Consider the following 20,855-nt stretch of genomic DNA (forward strand, 5'->3'; position numbering starts at 1 on the left):
ATTCGACAAGTGGAGCAGGCGTGGAGCAATGATCAGCCTCGCATCTTCCATGTCTCGTGTCCTACGACAACCCAGCTCGACCGCGTCTGTGACTGAGACTGAGGGTTGTCTCACCCTGCTTGCTTGGACTCTCTTTCATGTGCGGAGCAGGATGTGGTTGACAAGCGGTCTTCTGGTGACCTGTTGTTTGCGAAGATGCACGGGGCGCTGAAGCAGCTGATAGTAGCAAGCTGGGTAGGGCTGTGATGGTATATGTAGGTTGCATCTGCCTGTTGGAAGATCACCATCAGAGCTTCTCGGTCCATTCCTGAGCAGCGCACCTCATTAGACCTGATCTCTCAGACAACCCTTCAGTGGCCGCCAGCCATGGTTGCCATACCCAATGTCAACGTCGATCACCTGCGACATGACTTCAAAGCCCGCATCGACACCGACAAAGCCTCTCCCCTATGCATCTGGTGCAAGAGTGGCAAGAGCAGGAAACACAAACTCCTCGACTGCCCCAGAGCATTCCCCCTTCCCGACCAACGTACCCCTTTCAGTAACGAGGTCTTTGGCGCAGGGCATGAGGATGCTGCTGTTGCTTACATTCACCAGCTCCAGCGTGAACACAACAATCGACAAGATGGTCTCACACCCTTCAACAGCGGCAAGCTGAGATACCAGATTTCGGATACGCAAGATGTGACTAGGTCCAGTAGTGTTGCTTCGGCCTCCGCTGTTCCGCCTTCAGCTACTGCGGCTCCACCAGTGTCGGCTGTTGCGGCTCCTCACGTCATTGCTCCTGTCGCTACAGCTTCTGCCCCCGCTGCCAACCTATCTGCTGCGTTGGGTGGGTTGAACGTCTCGAGCTCCACGCGCGCTCTTCCTACGACAAACTCCGGTGCCGCTGCCGCTTCCACGGGTCCGGCTCCGTCAGCTGGCTCAGCTATTCCGATTGCTTACGAAGATGAGAACGTACAGCCTTTGCAAGCTCGGAACGCTCCTGATGTCCGCGAGATGGTGAGAGGGGGTCTTATCATCAAACCAAAGCCGGACACCAAGGAGAAGCTTTCAGTTTTGCAAACAGTAAAGGCAGACTTCCACACCAGAGAGAGCTTTGTTGATGCAAAGGGAAGAGTCTACACCAACCATTTCCAGCTTACCATTCAACCGGATCAAAAACTCTACCAATACAAGATTGGATCGACTCTCCAAGGTAGAAACAAGAGGAAGATTCGTGCGCTGATGAAGACAACTATGGACTCGTACGATTTCCTGAAGGATCATTCAGCGTTCTTTGCAACAAATCACTTCGACACCATCGTTGCCTGGAAACCGCTTCATTCGTCAGTAGGGCCGCAGCATCATCGAATCGATGGTGATGGCCAGAACGCTGGTTCTGCTTGGATGTTGCAACATCAGCTACAGGACGGATTGACAAACATCGGAATCACATTCATATTTGAGGGTATGGTCGATGTTGCTAGTCTTCTGAAGCACACAAACATTGGCCCCAACTATGCAAGTGCTGATTTGGAACCCGCAAAGCGCGCACTGAACATCATCGTGTCCAAGTGCTTCGGAGAGACAACATCGGATATGGTCCAGGTAGGAGCCAACAAATTCTTCAGCAAGCGCGGAACCAATGCTCTGAGGGGTTCTGCACGTCAGAACTCGGTCTCTCTTTGTACGATGAGAGGATACTACTACACCGTCAAAGCCGGAGTCCGCCACGTTCTACTTAACGTCAATCCTTGCACAAGCGCATTTTTCAACAATGTCAGGGTCAGTGAGGTCATGCGAGACACTCTGACTTTCAACCGATGGGAGGTAGAAGGAGTCCTGAGAGGGTTGCGTGTACACATCGAACTCTTGCGTGGAGACCAGAACAAGCCGGAAGCCTACGAGCGTCTGAATACTCCTCAAGCTCGTGTCAAAACCATTCAGGGATTCGGCGATTTACTTCGAGACCAGTACTTTGATGACGTAAATGGTGTTAGGCACAACGTGCTCATCCATCTACAGAACAGTAACTGCTACGCCTCCTACGAGAACCTTCCGAGCTAATCTCATGCCAGCGTACCCGAACAGAACGATCCGCCATCCAGATCTTCCAGCTATCAACCTTGGCTCCTCTTTGGAGCCAAAGTGGTACGCCCCAGAGGACTTGCTAATCGTACCCTACCAGATGTACAAGAGCGTAGTGCCCACAGCTTTGACCGAATCAATGCTCGAAACCGCGTGTTTGAAACCTGAAGAAGGCGCCGCTAGGGTAGATGTTGAGGCGCTGAAAGCACTCGGAATCGCCCCCACGGAGAATGATGCTAGACCTTTGGTAAGTTTTGGGCAGAAGGTCTTGGATATCTCGCTGACTTGGTACAGTCACAATGCTCCGCTCTGACTCTGGACCCACGTATGCTGCTCGTTCCCAGTCACCAATTCAGCTTCCCTACGATCCAATACGGCATAAAGGCTGTCGAAGGTAGACCGTGGAACTTGCGGGGGCAAACCTTCTACCGCACGAACAAACGCGTATTCAGAACGTTGGTACTTGCTGACCGCAGCGTCACGGGACCGACTCAAGCGTTGGCTAGGAACAAGTTTTCCGATTTTGCCGATACCATGTACGGCGTTGCTACAATCAACTTCATTGGCACTCACCCCCTGAACGATCCCAAAAACGCCTCAGCCATTGAACACGCCATTCGGAAGTCCAACCCAGACCTTGTTCTGCTGATCCTAGGCAGCCGAGATGTCGAAGCGTACTCTCGGTTCAAGGATCTAACCGACAGGACTTTCGGCTGTCACTCGATCTGTATGACCGGACGAATTTTTGACCAAGGAATCGCCCCCAAGATGGCCAACATCATGATGAAGGCTAACCTAAAAGCTGCTGGGTCAAACCATACCATCCGGCACGGAAAGCTCACGGAGATCATGGCAGACACTCTGGTACTTGGAGCTGACGTCACTCATCCCAATAGCAGCTCCATCGCCGGCTGTCCTTCCATCGCCGCGATAGTAGGGTCTGTTGATGATCACGCTGGGAGGTTTCTGGGCTCAATGCGACTTCAAGGCGCTGGCAAGAAAGAGGCAAGTACACGATGAGTTTCGTTACTTCGGCACACTAACATGGGCAGATGATTGATGATATCGAAAGCATGATCGTTGAGCGAATCAAGGATTGGGTCGTCATCAACAAGTTCCGTCTTCCCAGAAACATAATCTACTATCGAGACGGTGTGTCAGAGGGACAGTACGCGGCTGTCCGAGACGAAGAGCTCAGCCAGATCATGTCCGCATTCCCGAGGGCCCTTCAAGAACTGAAGAAGGAGTATCATGGTAAATCCTTCAGCGGTGGATTACCCAAGTTAACAGCCATCGTTTGCGCTAAGCGGCACCACGTACGCTTTTACCCAGAGAATGGAGCTACGAACAACGGAAACTGCCAACCCGGGACCTACGTGGATGATGTAGTCACCTCACCCTACTACGCCGATTTCTACCTTCAATCGCACTCCCCTCTCCAAGGCACCGCGCGACCAGCGCACTACTTCGTTCTACGCAACGAGATGGACAGGACTGTCGAAGAGCTGCGGCAGCTAGTAAGTCTCGAACGCCTACGCATTCTGATTCCAACTGACCACAACCCAGACCCACGAGTTGTGCTTCACCTACGTCCGGACAACCAGCGCAGTATCCTACGCCTCCCCAGCCTACTACGCCGACCGCCTCTGCGAGCGCGGCCGCTGCTACCTCCGCGACTTCTTGGTCACGACGCAAGACGGCAAAACGCTCCGCAACGACCTAAAGAACTTCAAGCGAGCCGAGGAGAAGCGCCTGGCGGCGCGTCGAAAGGCCACATACGGCGCACCCGGGGCCGGCAACGCTCGACACACAAAGGAAGACGCTGAGCGGGTTCATGAACTCCAGGATCGCAAGACGGTCGAAGACGCTTGTACCAACCATACGATGCAGAAGGCGAAGCGGGTCTTCTACAAGAACGGGCCTGATAGGAACCCGTGGAGTGCGCGCATTGCGCATACCATGTTCTGGATGTGAGTGACTATGACGGATCGTGAGCTACAGGAGTAGATGGGTTGGACTGGTTAAGGCTTAGTGGTTATCTTCTCTTTTTCCTTGCATCCTTTCTTTTTTTTTTTTGCTCCGGATTTCTTGGGTCCATCTCGCGCTTTTAGACTGTTGCTTTTTCACTATTAAGACTCATCTTTTCCATGTTATTCAGAGTTTATAGACTGTTGCTTTCACTCTTCTTAACTACTTTGTTTCTACACTGTAAACTGTTTCGCTAGTTGCAATCTCAGGACTCCCTCTCCCTGCATCGAGAACCTCGACTCGACTGCGGCATCTGTGCAGCTTCCGATTGTAGATTTTTTTTCCCGTAGACTGATAGATTATTATTTTTCACGCCCAAGACTTCCACCATGGTCGTGGCTGGTATTCACAATCTGCTTCTGAGCCAAGGGCACGACAGTACGAAGCGATATTGATTGCGACGCGAAGCATGAGTCTCGTTGCTAACACGTGCGGTATCAACACAGCAGACACTGTCCAAGTCAAAAAAAAAGCTCAAGTGCGCATACCCCACAGTGTACAGTGCACAGCGCACACACCCTACAAATGCAGAATGTCATATAACCTCCTTCCCTCCGCCCACGCAACAACCTCATCCCAGTCCCGACACACGTGCAGTCCCCCCGTCCCATCCGTCCCAGCGGTATCCCGCCACCCCTTCGTCTGCGCTTGCCCCTCGAGCGTCGTGTCCGCAGTGCACATGATCGCGTTCCGTAGGTAGTTGATGCAGTGGTTGTTGTGCGACAGCTGGTGCTCGTCAACCGTCGTGTTGCCCGCGCGCAGCTGCAGGACTAGCGTGTCCGTGTACGCGGTTACGTGGTAGAGGCAGTGCATTTGGTGGAAGGCGGCGAGGGTGTAGAGGGATTTTGTGGGGAGCTCGGGGAAGTGCATTGGCGGTGGGAGGGTGTAGGTGGTTGGGGTCGGGATGTGGATGAAGCCGCCGCCTTCTGCAGGGGTGGGTCAGTAGGGTGTTGGGTTTGGGTTTGTTGAGGGGGGAGGGCGTACTGGGGGCGAGGTGCAGCCAGTTTTGCTTTGTTTCGTTGAAGGACTCGTAGGTCTCGTGGTCGGAGTTGTAGCGGTCGTCTGCGGTGAACTTTTTTTGGTAGGTGCCGACTGGAGAGGTCAGTGTGTGGTCCAGTTCGATGACTGCTAACACATACAATTAGGAACGATCCCGTTGATCTCGCTGCCGATTGACAGTGTGGCTGGCTGCCTGCGCAGAATCGACATCTCGGTTGTGAGGATGAGAAAGAGTAGGAAGAATGTGGACGGCCATCGAAGCCATCTGATAGTATTGCAGACTCTAGTCCCTATTGTGACGCGGCCGGATCCTGGCTGCTCGTCGTCATCGGAGCTCTCACTGCCTACTTTTCCGTAGCCGAGGTGCATCGTCTTGAACATGGTCAATACTTGTGTTGAAGCGATTCGTGTTGTGAGCTCAGCCTTGAGGGTTTCGATTGGATCGAAATTGTAGATCAGGTTGGAGTGGAGAACAGCGACCAGAAAAATCGCTTTGTGATTCTGAGAGGGCAGGTCTTTATTATTGACGTACTTGAGGGGAAAGACGCATCTTGTGGTGTGCCAAGGCTGACCTATTCACATCTCAATTGGGTAATCCCAGTGACGGGTTCTTTGTATATCTCATAGCCGAAAATCTTGCCACTGGAGCGTCTTCGCTAGGAGACGCGAGGTGGAATAGATGTCCGACGATTGTCCAGGAGCCTTGAGGGAATCCAAGGGCAGTAACCAGGTGAGTGTGATACCTTCACCTGATTGCACTATTCGCTGGAATGCCGTGAAGAATGAGAGCAACCAGATGAACAGCTCGTTGGCCTTGGTATATGTCGGCGTAATATTTCTTAGTCTTACTCTTCTTGCTCATCACCCACATGCCTGCCTAGGTACGTCTCGAGTAAGTCCACCACATCGGCCTGCAGTGCGCTACGATCTTTTGTTGGACGAGCTTTCGCGTTCGCTTGTTTCTTCTTGATGCCAACAGCCCGTCTGTGTGAACGACTCTGCCCGTGTAGCTTCCAGTCGTTCTCCGTGATCGCGACCGTGCCGCATGTCTCGCATGTCTTCTGCTGCCACAGGTCCGGACGTTGCCCGAGATCGTAATTTCGTTTTGGGGTCAGATTCTCTGCAGCGGCAGAAGACAATGTCAGAGGGTCTTCTAGCGGTTGACCAGACAGGAACTTGTTGGTAACTGCAGTGGCCGGTGCTATGACGTTGCTCTCCCAGTTTGGAAGATCGCTACCGTCGAGAAGGAACATATTGCCTTTGTAACCTGCACCAAACAAGGCATTCAGGAGCTTGATTCGTATCCATCGAGCCTGGCGGTTTGCGTATTGTCTCGTTGCAGCCTGAGTCTTCTCTACGGCTGCAATTTTCAGTTTTTCGAGCTCTGCTGAAGAGAGAGTGTTGTCGGCCAGCGCGCCCTGGTAATCCAGAAACTCTTTGTAACCTATCGACACCCAGATGCCGCGGCTCTGGTCTACAGCGGATCCTGTGCGCGCTTCGTGGTCGGCCCGGAATCTCGTCAACTCCTCAACCTCCGATAGAAGGCCCTTGGCGAGCATCTTGTCGACACGTCCATCAAGGCGTGGATACAGAATGTCTCTGTTGGCATACACCCAGAACAGTAAGGTGGGAAAGCGCAGACCTGTGCTACTCTCGGCTTGATCGACTTCTGCAGAATTCTGCTCGATCTCTCGCTTAATACGTTGTTCGTCGTAGACTTGTGAAGCTGGCTTTCCGGTCCTCAGATAAATCTCGAGAGAGCGCTGAATCTTTCTGCTCTCGTTCGGATGCCACCGGTTCGCCATCACGGGATCCACTTCTCTCAGCTTCTCCAGGATGACGCTGGTCGGCTCATCCAAAATCGAGAAGTGCTCGCTGTCTTCTTTCAGTTCCAGTGCGGGTTCCTTTGAGAGCGCATCCTTAAACAACAGCGACTGGGTGTAGTAGTGAGTTCCCCCAACAAGGATAGGAAGCTTGCCCCGGCTTCGAATTTCATCGATCTGGTCCCATTAATAAAATAACAAGACTAAGATCTTGAGATACTCACCACAGCCAGAGCATTACTCACAAACTTGCCAACGGTCCACGTCTCTTGATCTAGGCCAATGCATCCCAGGAGATGATGCGGTACTCCTCCCATCTCTTCCGTCGTAATCTTGTTAGTTATGATGGGCAAGCCATGATACAGCTGCATTGCATCTCCGTTGATAATCTCGCCATTGAACTTGCGTGCTATCTCAACAGCCAACTACCTGATGTGATCAGTACTTGAAGGCGCGCGTCCAGGACTCAGTCTTACATCCGACTTGCCCGTGCCCGTTGCGCCCACAATGGCGATCAAGGGTTGTGTTGGCGCCTGCGCCATCTTGAAAGTACTGTAGAGTCTACCGAGTCGAAGCATACATCCGCTGTTGAATCCGAGTCGCACTCGAGAGCGACGCCATAGTGGGCGAAAACAGCCATTACTGGCTGGCGCCCAAGCGAGGAAGCGCTAAACCTTTTTGGATCGCGTCGAACCTCAGTTCTATCCGATATCATGATGACCTATGCAGCCCATAGTCGTTGAAAGAGAGTAAAAAAAATATTATGTTACAGCACGATCATGTGATATAACTGTATATTGTGGCAAGTCAGGATGTTGCGCGACACGTCTACGTCATCGTGTTCTTCACCGCACTCCCCCCAATTAACCACATCTCGCCCGAATCTACTTCACGAACCCATCTTTCGAACGAGGTATTGAAAAGAACAGTTACTTTCATAGATCAGCTTTATGAGAGCGGTCAGCATGCACCACCTGTTGGTAACGTAGACATGTACCTTCCAAAGGTGTTCGGCTCCGTTTAATAAACCTGAAATCCCGAGACCAGATTGTCCACGAACAGCTGAACTCAAGTAAACAGTAGAAGGCATGAACTGTGCGGACAACAGAAACATGTTCAAATTTTCATCGAACCTCTCAGCATCCACTTGACATCTATGTAGCCTGACACGCTGACACTCAAACAGATTGTGTATTGCTTTTTTGGTGGCTTAAGTTGAACCGCTGACTACCTTCAACAGGTCCTTATCCAAAACTCATCGCGCCTTTGCCCGCTAGCTGAACGAGGCTGTATTTGTCCGGCATTACGTCTCTCTAGTGAGCGCGGGCGATACGCGGTAGACGCGCGAAGTCGCGGCCACGGTGTATCCTCGAGCGGCTGGTCGGCCGAGGCTCTGATTGTTTCCCTCATACGCCGCGGCACGCGCTGGGTGCGAGTTTGCTTGATATCACCACTGCTGTCCTGCTCGCGTGTGACGAAACGTGCGAAACTGCAGGGCCGTCGGAGAAGTGAATGGAAGGCGGTGCATAGGATGTATCAGGGTGCAGAGAAGTGCTGGAAGCTGGGTTCTGCTATCGGTCATCTGTGCTCATGTGTTGTGTTGTGCGGTGTGGTGCGGTGGGTGCATGTTTATGTGTCATATATCGTTAATTCTCGTACTGTACTGTACACTACACTGTGCAACATCGCGCTTCCTAGTACTACCCCGACTCTGCTCTTTACAAGCTGCTCAGACAAGCTAGTTAGTTACTAACCCACATCATCTCGCCTTAGTTACTGTGTTAGCACTTAAAATGCAGATGACTTACGTTTCAGACGTAAATAAACTACTGTCGCAGCCAAAAAGGAAGTATTTGTACGCACATTGACTTGCCTCCTTAGCCACATTATATAGGTCTATTTTCTGCCGTGACAACTACTAACCAGAAAGGAAATTTCTCGCTTTTAGTCTTCTTATACACTTTTTAGTTGCTAGATTCTATTCTTTGTGATATAATGCATTGCGTTACAGCATACTACGTATCTTAATATGGTGTGTACTCTCGCACACCACACTCCACACTACGCAGCCCCCCCATTCTCACCACCCTTCCCGCCCCGCTCTTCTTCCGCCGCCTGAACAAGCCGGTCAAACACCAGCTTGAGATACTTCTCCTCTGCCGCCATGTTGGCGCTTACGATACGAATGATATACGTCCCGCACACGACCGAGCTACTAATATAAAACTCGCCCTGGCTGTTGATCTTCTCGTACACCTTCTTAGTCGCCAGATTGCAATCTTCACGATACTGCGCTGCGCCGCTGGGGGTGAAGTCGCTGGTGTACGCTTCGTGCGCGGGGTTCGGTTGGTCAGCTTTGGTTGCGCTGGAAGAGGGCGGCGGGGGCGTGGCTTGGAAGGTGACGAGACCGAATGCGGCGTCTGTTGTGATTGTGAAGAGATCTGGGCGGGATTTTATTTGCGAGGCAAAGTACTCGCCTAGCTGGATGTGATTGCGGATGAAGGCTTGCAGGCCCTTGACGCCGTAGGAGCGTAGCACGAACCAGACTTTGAGCGAGCGGAAACGCCGTCCCAAGGGGATCTGCCAGTCGCGGTAGTCGGTGACGAGGCCGGATTCGGTGAAGGAGTTGCGTAGGTACGAGGGCGTGATGGAGTACGTGTCGATGAGGTCGGCGCGGCGCTTGATGAAGAAGGCGCTGCAGTCGAAGTTGACGAGGAGCCACTTGTGTAGGTTGAAGTTGAACGAGTCGAAGGCAGCGAGGGGCGGGCAGAGATGGTGGTACTCAGGGCACACGAGCGCGGAGCCGGCGTAGGCGGCGTCGACGTGGATCCAGATGTCGGGATACTCTTTGGCGAGCTCGGCGATGCCGGCGAGGTCGTCCACCGCGCAGGTTGCAGTGCTGCCGAGCGTGGCGGTGAAGTAGAAGGGGATGAGGCCCTTTGTTTTGCACTCTTCAATCGTCTTCCTGAGAGATGCTGCCGACACGCTGTAGCCATTTTCTGCAGGGGCTGACACTGTGCGGAAGCGTGTGCCGGCGATGATGGCAGCTTTTTGGGTGGATGAATGCGCGTGCTCAGAGCCCATGGCTACGAGTTTGCCGCGCAGGTCGGCGGCGGCGTCCAGCTTCTCCTCGCCTTCAGGCATGTCCTTGAGGCGTCTGCGGATAAGGCGCTCGCGGGCTGCGACGACAGCTGTGACTACGACTTCACTGGCGGTTCCTTGGATGATTCCGCCCCCTTCTCCTTGACTCAAGAAGGCATCAGGAAGGCCGATGAGCTTGGCTACCCAGTCCATGACTACGGTCTCGAGCTCGGTAATGGCAGGTGAGCAGATCCAGTTGAAGGCGGCGGCATTGAAAGCGCCCGAGTACATGTCACCAAGCATGGCCGGGAAGGAGGAATTGCACGGGAAGAAGGCCATGAACTTTGGCGATTGCCAGTGTGTCAGGCCTGGCATGATGACACGGTCGATGTCGGATTGGATGGTTTCCCATGATTCGCCTTCTTCTGGTGCGGAGTCTGGGATAAGAGGACGCAGGTAGCCGGGGGTGACTGACGGCAAAACGGACCTGTCTGCAATGTTGTCGTAGTAAGTCGCGACTGCAGCGGTCAGCTATGTTGCACGTGCATGAGTAAGCGGTTCAGGGACATACTCTCGTCAATGGCTCCCTTTGCCGCATCGCGAAACTGATTCGAGTCCATAGTAGGGGGAGGTAATTCAATGTACAGTCTAAATAGGGGTTGAAAAGAAAACTCTACTCTATACAAGCCTGTTAGCCAAGAATCTATGTCTTGACTTGTTAATGCGAAGGCGTGAAATGAGTCGACGTGGTATTCCGGGATCTTGATTTTGTGGGTTCCGAATCCGCGCACATGATCACGCGATACTCGAAGAGGTTATAGGTTGTTCACGAAAGACCATTTACACCCCGTGACTTAGGATTAGCACTGTAGTTTACATACTGCCTACATATTCTTATTCAACGCTTAGATTTAGTGCCTTATTAAAGAATAGTAACCTTTGTATAAAGTGCACCTTTTAATATATAAGTAGAGAAGCTTACTTGTAATTAGACTTTGTTCTCTTACTAACTAATACATATAATTTTTGTAAAACTCTTACAAGCATCTGGCTTAGTCTTACTCTTTTGATATGAGTTAGCTGCTAATACTTCCGTTATCAGGTGTAAAAGGTCTTTCGTTGACGCCTGTAACAGCAATAGCATCAGAACTCGCTCGTCTTGATGTTATGCAGTGAGGGTTTCATTTACAGAAGTAAAACAATGGGTATTCGCTTTTCACTACTCATACAGTGTGTTGATGTACAGCCATTTCAAGGTACAGTGTGTTGATGTATAGCCGCTGCCATGTTCAGCCATCTCAGCGTTCAGCCATCAGTATCGCCTCCCCACCTCGACGCCCAGATTCTCGTCTGGATTCGCAAAACCACGCGCCCTAGGCGTGGCACTCCCCTTGACGTCCTGCGGTGCCTCGCCCTTGTACTCCCACCCGCCGTCCTGGGAGAAGAAGTCGACCTCGTCGATGATGTCCCAGACAATATCCTCGGCAATCTGCTCCTTGTAGCGCTCGCCAATGGCGCGCAGCCTTCGACCGTCCGGGACGGGCTTGTGTGAGGGGTCGCCGTCGGCCATTTGCGTGTCGCGCTGCTGTTGCTTCTTCATCTCCTCGGGTGGACACCAAAAGTGTGGGCCCATGTTCACCTGGGCGATGCCGCCGTTGAAGACGGAGATGGCGGGGAGATAGCCAACCATGCCGTCGTCGAAGCCTGTTCGCGCTCCCGCTTTGACGGCCTCGACCGACGGCACACTGGCGGGCGGCAGGAAGGCGAGGAGATTCTCAAAGGCAATGCCGACCTCCTGCCCGTTCTTGTAGACCTTGATGTGCGAATGCGGCAAGGAGCGGACGCTGACGTCTTCGTGGTTCGGCGAGGGGTGGATCTTGGGGACGGGGCCGCGGTCGTGGTAGGCTTCGACCATCTTGGTGACTTGGTAGTCGAGCTGCTCGAAGTAGAAGTTGCCCTTGTAGGGCACGGGGATGCGGTCGCGGATGATGTCGAGGGGGCGGTCGAAGGGGTCGGCGTTGGTGGCGGCGTCGAAGCCGTCGCCGAGGTCGACGGCGGGGTTGTAGATGCCCTCGACGACCTTGCGGTGCATGGAGAGGGAGGGCAGCTGGATCTCCAGGCCGATGACGTCGCCTTCCTGGATGTGCTGGTCGGTCACATACTCGACGGGCACGGGCTTGCCGTGCGGCGGCCTGGCTTTCATGTGCTTGCTCTTGGCGCCCTTGGGCAGCGGGTTGAAGATCTTGGAGGCGCGCGAGCGGTGCTGTGCCTCGAAGCGGGCGTCGGTGATGCCGTAGCTGTAGCCGTCGAAGCCCACGGGCCCGTCGAGCGGAGCCTCTCGGCGCGCCCAGCCCATGCGAATGTGCGGGCCGGGTCTTGTGTCGCCGGTGCGGGGGTCGACGGGGTCCTTGGGCCCGTGTGGCGGGATGCCGCGCAGCACCTTGACCTCGTAGTAGATGCGGCCCTCCCTTGCGACCACGTTGCCGCGGCCCATGCGCCAGCCCTTCTCCTGCGAGACCACGGTGGCGGTGTCGTCGAAGTAGAACCACTTGTCCGAGTCCTCGTGGCTCATGCGCGGGCCATGCGGGCGCGAGTCGCTCTGGCGGTAGTACTGCTTGTGTCTGAACAGCGGGTCGGCGACGCAGTGGGTGTACTTGTAGCCCTTCTTGTTCCACGCGTAGTCGTGCGGCTTCCTGAGCTCCGTGGCCCCGTCGGGGGCATACAGGGGGAGGGGCTCGCGCGACAGGAACACGCCGTCCTTGGGCGCGTTGTAGTCGGCCGCCTTGGGCTCGGGGATCGAGTAGCGCATGGGCGAGTCCGCGGGCGGGCGCCCGTCCTTCTTGGCCTTTGGGTTGGGCGTGTTGGCCCGGCCGCTGCCCGAGGCCTCGCGCTTCTTGAGCGTCTCGCGCTTTTCCCGCTGCTCGCGCTCGCGGGGCGGCACCCGTGGCCGTGGACGCGTCGCCGCATCCGGGAGATTGGGGTTGGGGTTGAGCGGAGACGAGACGGCGGGCACGTGATCTTCCTCGAGCGGGCGGCGCATGGCGGCGACGGTGGGCGTGTTGGAGCGCGAGGGCGGCGGCGGTTCGGCCATGGCGGCGGTGGGGGACGGAGCGTCGACTGTCGACTGTCGACTGTCGACTGTTGTCTGTCCTGGGACCTGGAGGGGACCGGCGATCTGCACGGGCCACCACACATGCTCGGGTCGATTAGGCGCGAGCGCGAAGTCAACTTTTTTGTTGCCGTGTGGGGTCCAACCACGACCACGACGACGACGACGACAACGACGACGACGACGACGGCAACGACGACGACGACGACGACGGCAACGACGACGACGACGACGACGGCAACGACGACGACGACAACCACGACGACGACGACAACCACGACAACAACCACAACCACAACCACAACCACAACCACAACCACAACCACAACCACGCACCGGCAGACTTTGCTGAAAGACCCCCCAGCCTCCAGGACAGCACACCCAACGACAGCAAGAAACGGCACCATCGCAGCCGTCTGACGCCTATTCGAGGTCGTTGAAACAGTCCAGACACCCCCACACAATCCAACCGCCCGCCATGCCGAGAGTGCCCAAGTCGCCCGGCGTGCGGGGCGAGCGCCACAACCCGCTCGCAGAGGAATACCTGCCCTCGGACCCCTACAAGACAAAGGCCAAGCGCCAGAAGCGCGCCAAGACAGACCAGCAGGACGAGCAGGGCTACGTCGACTCGAAGAGCTCGCGCAAGATCCTCGAAATCGGACGAGAGCTCGAGGAAGAGGACGAGCGCGAGAACCAGCGCGGCGCACCCAAAGGCGCAAACCCGGCCTTCGACTTTGAGAAGCGGCTGGGCGAGGACGATCTCGAGGAGATTGTCTCCGGCCAGTTCGACGACGACGACGAGGCCTGGGGCGAGGACGACGAGGAGGTCGAGGAGGTCGAGATCGATGCAGACGACCTGGCTGCGTGGAACAAGTTCATCCCCACCGACGACAACCCCATCCAATGGCCGGGGCAAGAAGTCGCGCCCTCTGGACCAGGAACAGACCTGGCAGCCCTCATCCTCGAGAAGATCGCGGCGCACGAAGGCGGCGGCGGCGGCGGCGAGGCCAACCAAGGGCCCCGCGAGATCGTCGGCGGCGGCGCTCCAGAAGACGCCGTCGAGCTGCCCGCCAAAGTCGTCGAAGGTATGTTGAGCGCGCTTCGCCGGCCAAACCTCCCCTAACAACGCGCAGTCTACAGCAAGGTCGGCCTCATCCTCTCCCGCTACAAGGCCGGCAAGCTCCCCAAGCCCTTCAAGATCCTCCCCACCATCCCCGCCTGGGAGACGCTCCTCGCCATAACGCGCCCCGAGAACTGGACACCCAACTCCATGTACGCCGCCACCCGCATCTTCATCTCCTCGAAGCCCTACAACGCCCAGATCTTCCTCAACACCGTCCTGCTCCCCGCCGTCCAGCAGCACATCGCCGAGACACAGAAGCTGAACGTGCACCTCTACAACGCTTTGAAGAAGGCCCTCTACAAGCCGAGCGCCTTCTTCAAGGGCATCGTCTTCCCCATGCTCACCGAGAGCCGCTGCACCCAGCGCGAAGCCACCATCGTCGCCTCTGTTGTAGCCAAGGTCTCGGTGCCCGTCCTGCACTCAGCCGCCGCCCTACACCGCCTGTGCGAAATCGCCGCCGAGCAAATGTCCAGTGACCCCGACGCCGCCGGGCCCTGCAACATCTTCATCAAGACGCTGCTGGAGAAGAAGTACGCGCTCCCCTTCAAAGTCATCGACGCACTCGTCTTCCACTTCCTGCGCTTCCGCGCCGTCGGCGCCTCCTCGGCCGACGCAATGGACACCGACTCCGTCGCCGGCGACCTCGCCGCCACCGGCAAACTCCCCGTCATCTGGCACCAATGCCTCCTTGCCTTCGCCCAGCGCTACCGCAACGACATCACAGAGGACCAGCGCGAGGCTCTGCTCGACCTCCTCCTCACGCGCGGCCACAAGGGCATCAGCCCCGAGGTGCGCCGCGAGCTCCTCGAGGGCCGCGGGCGTGGTGTTGTCGCTGAGCCCGCTGCCGCTGTCGGCTTGGATGGCGACGATACCATGGTTATGGAGTAGTCGCTGAAACACGCCACGTCATGTCGTGTCATCATGTTATTGCATTACAAGGCGTTTCTAGACGGAGGAAAAGCACATGGTTTACCTACTTTGAATATACCCTCCATCTTCTCCCTATACCTCTTTTCTTGCCGTGATATCCCTTTATGCTGTCTCTCCATTGGTTCTTTCTCGATCACAGCATGGTTGCCAAACCACCACTGTTAGCATAAATGGCAATAATATTATAGGTATAGATACAGAGTGGTTTAGCTGTCTAATCTTCTGTATCATTATGTCGTTTAACACAGTATATTTAAAAGCATCTAAAAATATATCTCAGCCATCTATTTAGATACACTCTTCATCTCCTCTCCATCTCTCTATCCTTACTACAATCTTTCTTCCCACCATCTCTCTACCAAGTTCTTACCCAGCATCCTCGCTACTCTACTCCTACCCTCAGCACCGATGGCAACAGCACTGTTTCTCTTAAGGAGGCAAGTAGCTCGGTCTAGTCTAGTCTCCCGTCTTCGACATGGAAGCCAGCGTTCCCAGCCAGGACAGGACACAAGCAGGATGGAAACCGCGTTTTATCGTCGGCTGGGAAATACGTGAAGCGTTGGTTTTGGCTTGTTCCTCGCAGGGACGGATGCTTGTTGATTCGTTTGCGTTTGTGCGACGCGTCTCGTGTTGAGATGTTTTGGATGCGGAGGGGTGCTGCGTTTGCAAATGTATTGGAATTGTATTTGTATATGTGGTTGTGTCCACATCCGCTTTTCTGTGCTGTCCGCTCCTCTGCCGTGTCTTTCTCCCGGTACGCAACTCGCCATGCCATGCACGTCTGCGGGCATCCAATGTCGATGGTGGTTTTTCTTTTCTATTTTTTTTTTTACGCTGACACAACATCGTACAGCCACGACCCCTCACGCACCTGAATGCATGCTCCGAGTATGCGCCGCCAGCTTGTCCTTTCGATGGAATGGACGGTTCCCAGCTTCCATGCTACGTGGGCAGGCCGGCACCTGGCACCAGAACTCCGGCTTGTGCGGAGCGTGGAGCGTGGCGTGGTGGCGGCGCAGTTCGGCCTGGCGCGCGAAACTAAGGTCGCTGCATTTGGAGTTGTTGCATGTGAATTTGCCGTTGGACAGGACGGAGCCGATTGTTGTTGTTGCTGCTTCGTTGGGAACGGGTGAAGGGGGACTGTCTTCTATTTTGGCGCTGTCATCTGGTAAGTAGAATTCCGTCACCAAGCGATGTAGATTAGTGTAAAGAGGTGGGATGTTGTAGGGTGTGCTTGAGGTATTGTGGCATGGATCGGGAGTGTAGTGTGTTGAGACGGGTTGGCTGAAGAGTAGGTGAGTTGAGGTCTCCTGATTCAGACTGCTGGTGTTACTTACTTTGATGTTTGCCCGTGCAATTTGTAGTAACACCCGTTTGAGGGGTTGTTTGTCTCATATGCGTTGTATGGCAGTGCGAGCCGGTTGGGGATGGTTGATTCATCATAAGCACTGTTGAAGAGCGACTTTGACGTGTCGCTAGTATACATGTTCGTCCAAAGGCTCGGGTTAAACCATGTCGAGGCGTTGTACTCTTCCATTGTATTTCGAGGTAAATAGATTAATGGGTCATCAAGGTTGTTCAAGCTGCGTGCTGCGGTATTGTTAGGTATATGATGGAAGCATTGCAATCCTGAACTAACTTCCAGTGCTACTTTGGTCAACATTCTCGGGAGGACCACGCAGTGAGTTGCAATATGATGGATCGATGTTGTTTTCGGCTAGGTGGTATTCATTAGTGTCGCTCCATCAAGGCGAGTCAATGGTGGAGGGCAACAAGACTTACCTCCAATCTCGGTGCTCGGTATGGTGTCATATCCAGCTTGATCAGCTGGTAAGATGGGTATATAATTGGGGTTCATCCAGTGAGATTGATCCATGTTATGTCACGTGCAACAACCAGACCGGGATTCGGAGGATCGATGGAGGCTGTTTTAGGGTTTCGAGCGAGACAAAAAGCGTGTATCCCTCACGGTATTTGAGCGCATGAAGAAATCACTGCCAGTGTAAAATCTGGCTGGCTCTTTATAGTCGTATACACAGCAAGTGTTCTCGCACTGGCTCCTGCATCAAAACTCCTAAAAGCATGGCCCTAGGGCTGGTGCGATAATGCGCCATGGTATAAACCTACAAACATAGGAAATGAATAGTGAGCGGGTGAAGACGCAGAAGCCGAGCTTTGCCCTTCGTCACACATTTTCTGCCATGATTCGCTGTTTTGCAAAAGGCCAATTGTGAATGCATTGTAGTTGTGATGTTGGGCCTATGAGCGTTGAACACTTTCAAGGCGAGCACTAGCGCCAGCCACTAGCGCCTTGATAATGGGAGTTGTGAGCTGTGTCCAATCACCTTCCTCGGTCAGACGTCTGTGGCTTGCACGGCACGACACATTATCACAGCCTCTCCTCAGGGGCCCAGAACGCAACATGGAGTATAAGTTCGCCTCTCGATCTGCCTTCATCTCGGAGACAGAATCAGCACCTCATGGTCTTGGTGAAGAATATTTTTGCTTTTCTTGAACGATTGACACGCGGAGCGGCGCCGATAATGTCCTTGCCGCCATATTCGTTCGATCTGGCACCAGCCGACATGTTACAACACGATTATACACAGCAAGCACATGGGCCCTACGGTGTTGATGAAATGTCTGCATTTTCCTTGCCGGTACAACACCTGGAGGCTCTTCTTGCAACTACACAGCCTTACGTCTCAAACTCATACAACCCATCTGTTACGCTGTCCAGCCTTGAGCAACAAAGCGGGGATTCTGTCACTAATGGGCAGTACAGGCTTGCAGCAGCCAAGATACCTGCAGCATCCATGGGTCCGCCAGCTCGGCCGCGAAAGCGCAAAGCGCCGACTTTGCGTGCAGACGCCTGGGAGCAGTGCGAGGGCCGCATTCTGGAGCTGCACATCACGCAAAAATTGCCGTTGCCGGAAGTCAAGAAGAAGATCAAGGAGGAGACCGGGTTTGACGCTACGTATGTCCTTCTCGTTGACGCAAAGCAAAACGGTATCGTAGGATGCTGCTGACAGAAACGGCCACAGCCTGCGGCAATACCGCACACGCATTAGCCAATGGAACCAGGACAAGAACGTGAAGCCAGAGGAGATGCAAGCGATTGTCAGGAAACGCCAAAGAAGAAAGCTAATCGAAACCAATAAGCGTGAGCTGATCTTTAATGTGCGAGGCAATCATGTGCCGCCACAGAAGATCGAGCGATGGATGAAGAGACACGACGTGGCTGGGAGCTTCTTATACAGCCCCATATCGGCAGCGTGTAAGTGAACATTTGATAACTAACAGGTACCATCTATTGCTAACATGCTAAAGCCACCCCTTCTGCTCTGGGATGCCATACCATATCCGATCGAGGCTCTCCCGCGCTGATCTCAATGAACTCTCCAGCAGCTTCGATGTCCATGTCAGGTGCTTTCAACTATGTGGTTCCGAATCCACAGGTAGCCTCTCCCGCATTGTCAGTCTCGAGCCTTGTCCACCATCAAGGCAGTGATTTTACCGGACAAAGTCCAGCCCTCGCGTATCGGTCGCTTTCAATCCACCATTTCAGCTCGTCGTTTCCTATTCCTAGCACTGATGAGCAAATGTCTGTTGATACACGACCTCGATACAAACAAGACGAGGAACAGCAGCTACGAGAACGCATCGCAATGGCACAGATATCAATCGGGACCACCCCATTAGAAAATTTAGGCAACCTACGCAATCTTGGCTGGGTGCTCATTGAGCAAGGAAGGTACAGGAAGGCAGAATGTGTGGCCCGCGACCTGCTTGTTCAAAGCCGCAGTCACCAGAGCGATGGTAGCGACAAAGACGTGCACACCCTTCGGGCTCTGGAGCTTCTGGGCCACGTTCTAAAAGGTCAGGGAATGTACATCCAGGCTGAGCGACTGTTACGACATGTGTTGAGAGGAAACGAGAAGGTGCTTGGACCAGAGCACCCAGCCACTCTTGCTAGCATTGGCAATCTTGGGCTGGTGCTAGAAAAGCTGGAAAGATACGTGGAAGCAGCGGAAAAGCATCGAGAGGTTCTAGGAAGGAATACCAAAGTGTTTGGTCCGGGGCACACAAACACGCTTACTAGCATTAGCAACCTTGCATCAGTGCTGGTCAAAACAGGCAGTCATGAAGAGGCGAAAGCACACTTTGAAGAATCGTTCGAAGGATTTAAAAAGCAGCTTGGGACAGAGCATCCGTACACACTTGCTAGCATGGACAACCTCGGTACGGCGTTAGAAAGGCTAGGTAGGTACGAAGAAGCAGAGGCAATGTTTCGACAGGCACTAGAGGGGAGTATCAAGGTACTTGGACCAGAGCATCCCGAAACAATCATCAGTATCAGCAACCTTGGGATGGTACTAGAGAGGATGGGGCTGCACGAGGAAGCAGAGGCGAAGCGTCGACAAGCACTGCAAGCCAGGGAAAAGGTACTTGGGTCGAAACATCCATCAACGCTTGACAGTATTTGCGCCCTTGCATTGCTGCTAGAAGCGCGGGGCAAGTTCATGGAGGCAGAAGAGGTACGCCAGCGGGGCCGCAAAGAATGGGGAACCCCTACCCACCTTGAACGCGAGGCACATCTACCTGCGCCGGCCACGCTCATCAACTAGCTTTCATCTCATGTACGATACAAAACTCCATTACAGGATTTCACCCAACACTGACGCTATACCACAGATAATCGTGAGCTCAGAACACCGAACAAATCAACCTCCAGAGCATCGCCTATGCAGGATTCTCCGATCTATCCTTGAAGCTCCCAAGGCCGAAATACCCCGATACTCCGGCTCGTGGTCGAAAAACCAAGCAACTGCTCCAATGCTTGTTCATGCTACAAACAGCTTTCCTTCCTCCGGGTAGAATCTGGGCACGGTAACCACCGAGGCCGAGCTCCTGAAGACTGAACATCGACAGCATTAGATTCGACAGATGAATACTCTGGTCGAACGATCTGGGATTCGATGTTCAGATACCCCAACAGCGGCATGCCCGACGGCGAAGCGAACAGGACAGCCGCCGTTCCGTGGTGGATTGGTTGCGCTGGAGGTGATACTGTGGAGCGGGTGAGAACCGACAAGTAAACAAAAACTCGTTACAGCAACTACATAGAATTCCATCCAAAAATAAAAAAAATAAAAAAATAATAATAATAAAAAAACATCGGTAAGGTTACACTCCCCCAAACCTCCACACCCAACACGTTCCCCTCCCCTCCAGCCGAAAACTTCCCTCTATCCCCCTCTTCCTCCACGACCAACACCCTACTCCTCCACCCTGACCTCGACACCCGCCTTTTTGTAAAACGCAACAAACCCCCTAATCCTCTCCATGGCCGGCAGGGGCTCAGGATAATACCAGGCAGCGTCTTCCAGCTCGGTCTTGTTGGTCGTGAGGGTGTAGTATTTCGCGTCGCCTTTGTAGGGACAGTGGGTTGAGGTCGCGGTTGGCGTGAAGTGGGATTGGGTTATGGATGTGGGCGGGAACTATCCAGGGGTTTTAGGAGCGGGAGGGGAAGATCTGGGGCAGGGTTTTGGAAAAGGGAGGAAGGAAGGAAGGGTTTCGGGGGATGACGGACGTATATGTTTCCGTCGACTACCTCCCAGGTGGAGGTGCGGGCTACTTCTACGCCGTTTATGGTTGCGGTTGCTTGGGGCATTGTTGCGTGGGGTTTGGT

General features: G+C 54.1%; 9 protein-coding genes across 9 annotated transcripts, besides 9 other annotated features; 3 read left to right on the forward strand and 6 right to left on the reverse strand.

Annotated features, from left to right (window-relative positions):
• Positions 1-366: 366 nt before the first annotated feature.
• Positions 367-4,044, forward strand: EKO05_0007647 (uncharacterized protein; the record flags this gene model as incomplete). Its single annotated transcript, XM_038941136.1, has 5 exons — positions 367-2,011; positions 2,061-2,317; positions 2,365-2,934; positions 3,123-3,587; positions 3,637-4,044. 5 exons carry the CDS (start codon positions 367-369, stop codon positions 4,042-4,044), a joined length of 3,345 nt encoding a protein of 1,114 aa, XP_038797211.1.
• A 573-nt stretch (positions 4,045-4,617) lies between these two features.
• Positions 4,618-5,478, reverse strand: EKO05_0007648 (uncharacterized protein; the record flags this gene model as incomplete). The annotated part of the gene is made up of 3 exons (XM_038940954.1): positions 4,618-5,024; positions 5,083-5,190; positions 5,238-5,478. The coding sequence occupies 3 exons, from the start codon at positions 5,476-5,478 to the stop codon at positions 4,618-4,620; spliced, it is 756 nt and encodes a 251-aa protein (XP_038797210.1).
• Positions 5,479-5,942: 464 nt separating this feature from the next.
• EKO05_0007649 (tRNA dimethylallyltransferase) lies at positions 5,943-7,462 on the reverse strand (the record flags this gene model as incomplete). The annotated part of the gene is made up of 3 exons (XM_038940977.1): positions 5,943-7,097; positions 7,145-7,345; positions 7,397-7,462. The coding sequence occupies 3 exons, from the start codon at positions 7,460-7,462 to the stop codon at positions 5,943-5,945; spliced, it is 1,422 nt and encodes a 473-aa protein (XP_038797209.1).
• Positions 7,463-8,981: 1,519 nt separating this feature from the next.
• Positions 8,982-10,621, reverse strand: EKO05_0007650 (uncharacterized protein; the record flags this gene model as incomplete). The annotated part of the gene is made up of 2 exons (XM_038941006.1): positions 8,982-10,519; positions 10,573-10,621. The coding sequence occupies 2 exons, from the start codon at positions 10,619-10,621 to the stop codon at positions 8,982-8,984; spliced, it is 1,587 nt and encodes a 528-aa protein (XP_038797208.1).
• Positions 10,622-11,313: 692 nt separating this feature from the next.
• Positions 11,314-13,092, reverse strand: EKO05_0007651 (transcription factor, contains a PHD finger motif; the record flags this gene model as incomplete). The annotated part of the gene is made up of 1 exon (XM_038946393.1): positions 11,314-13,092. One exon carries the CDS (start codon positions 13,090-13,092, stop codon positions 11,314-11,316), a length of 1,779 nt encoding a protein of 592 aa, XP_038797207.1.
• Positions 13,032-13,110: a tandem repeat.
• A 3-nt stretch (positions 13,111-13,113) lies between these two features.
• Positions 13,114-13,143: a tandem repeat.
• Positions 13,144-13,257: 114 nt separating this feature from the next.
• Positions 13,258-13,382: a tandem repeat.
• Positions 13,383-13,442: a tandem repeat.
• Positions 13,443-13,588: 146 nt separating this feature from the next.
• Positions 13,589-15,121, forward strand: EKO05_0007652 (snoRNA-binding rRNA-processing protein; the record flags this gene model as incomplete). The annotated part of the gene is made up of 2 exons (XM_038941023.1): positions 13,589-14,195; positions 14,244-15,121. The coding sequence occupies 2 exons, from the start codon at positions 13,589-13,591 to the stop codon at positions 15,119-15,121; spliced, it is 1,485 nt and encodes a 494-aa protein (XP_038797205.1).
• Positions 13,897-13,966: a tandem repeat.
• Positions 14,084-14,114: a tandem repeat.
• Positions 14,818-14,888: a tandem repeat.
• Positions 15,122-15,825: 704 nt separating the features above from the next.
• Positions 15,826-15,865: a tandem repeat.
• Positions 15,866-15,970: 105 nt separating this feature from the next.
• Positions 15,971-15,994: a tandem repeat.
• Positions 15,995-16,026: 32 nt separating this feature from the next.
• EKO05_0007653 (uncharacterized protein) lies at positions 16,027-17,039 on the reverse strand (the record flags this gene model as incomplete). The annotated part of the gene is made up of 4 exons (XM_038941119.2): positions 16,027-16,447; positions 16,501-16,753; positions 16,803-16,880; positions 16,946-17,039. 4 exons carry the CDS (start codon positions 17,037-17,039, stop codon positions 16,027-16,029), a joined length of 846 nt encoding a protein of 281 aa, XP_038797204.2.
• Positions 17,040-17,706: 667 nt separating this feature from the next.
• EKO05_0007654 (uncharacterized protein) lies at positions 17,707-19,791 on the forward strand (the record flags this gene model as incomplete). Its single annotated transcript, XM_038941099.1, has 3 exons — positions 17,707-18,140; positions 18,208-18,440; positions 18,494-19,791. 3 exons carry the CDS (start codon positions 17,707-17,709, stop codon positions 19,789-19,791), a joined length of 1,965 nt encoding a protein of 654 aa, XP_038797203.1.
• Positions 19,792-20,442: 651 nt separating this feature from the next.
• On the reverse strand, positions 20,443-20,837 carry EKO05_0007655 (uncharacterized protein; the record flags this gene model as incomplete). The annotated part of the gene is made up of 2 exons (XM_038941161.1): positions 20,443-20,664; positions 20,757-20,837. The coding sequence occupies 2 exons, from the start codon at positions 20,835-20,837 to the stop codon at positions 20,443-20,445; spliced, it is 303 nt and encodes a 100-aa protein (XP_038797202.1).
• Positions 20,838-20,855: the final 18 nt, after the last annotated feature.

Source organism: Ascochyta rabiei, chromosome 13, assembly GCF_004011695.2.
Source record: "Ascochyta rabiei chromosome 13, complete sequence".
Lineage (NCBI taxonomy): Eukaryota > Fungi > Ascomycota > Dothideomycetes > Pleosporales > Didymellaceae > Ascochyta > Ascochyta rabiei.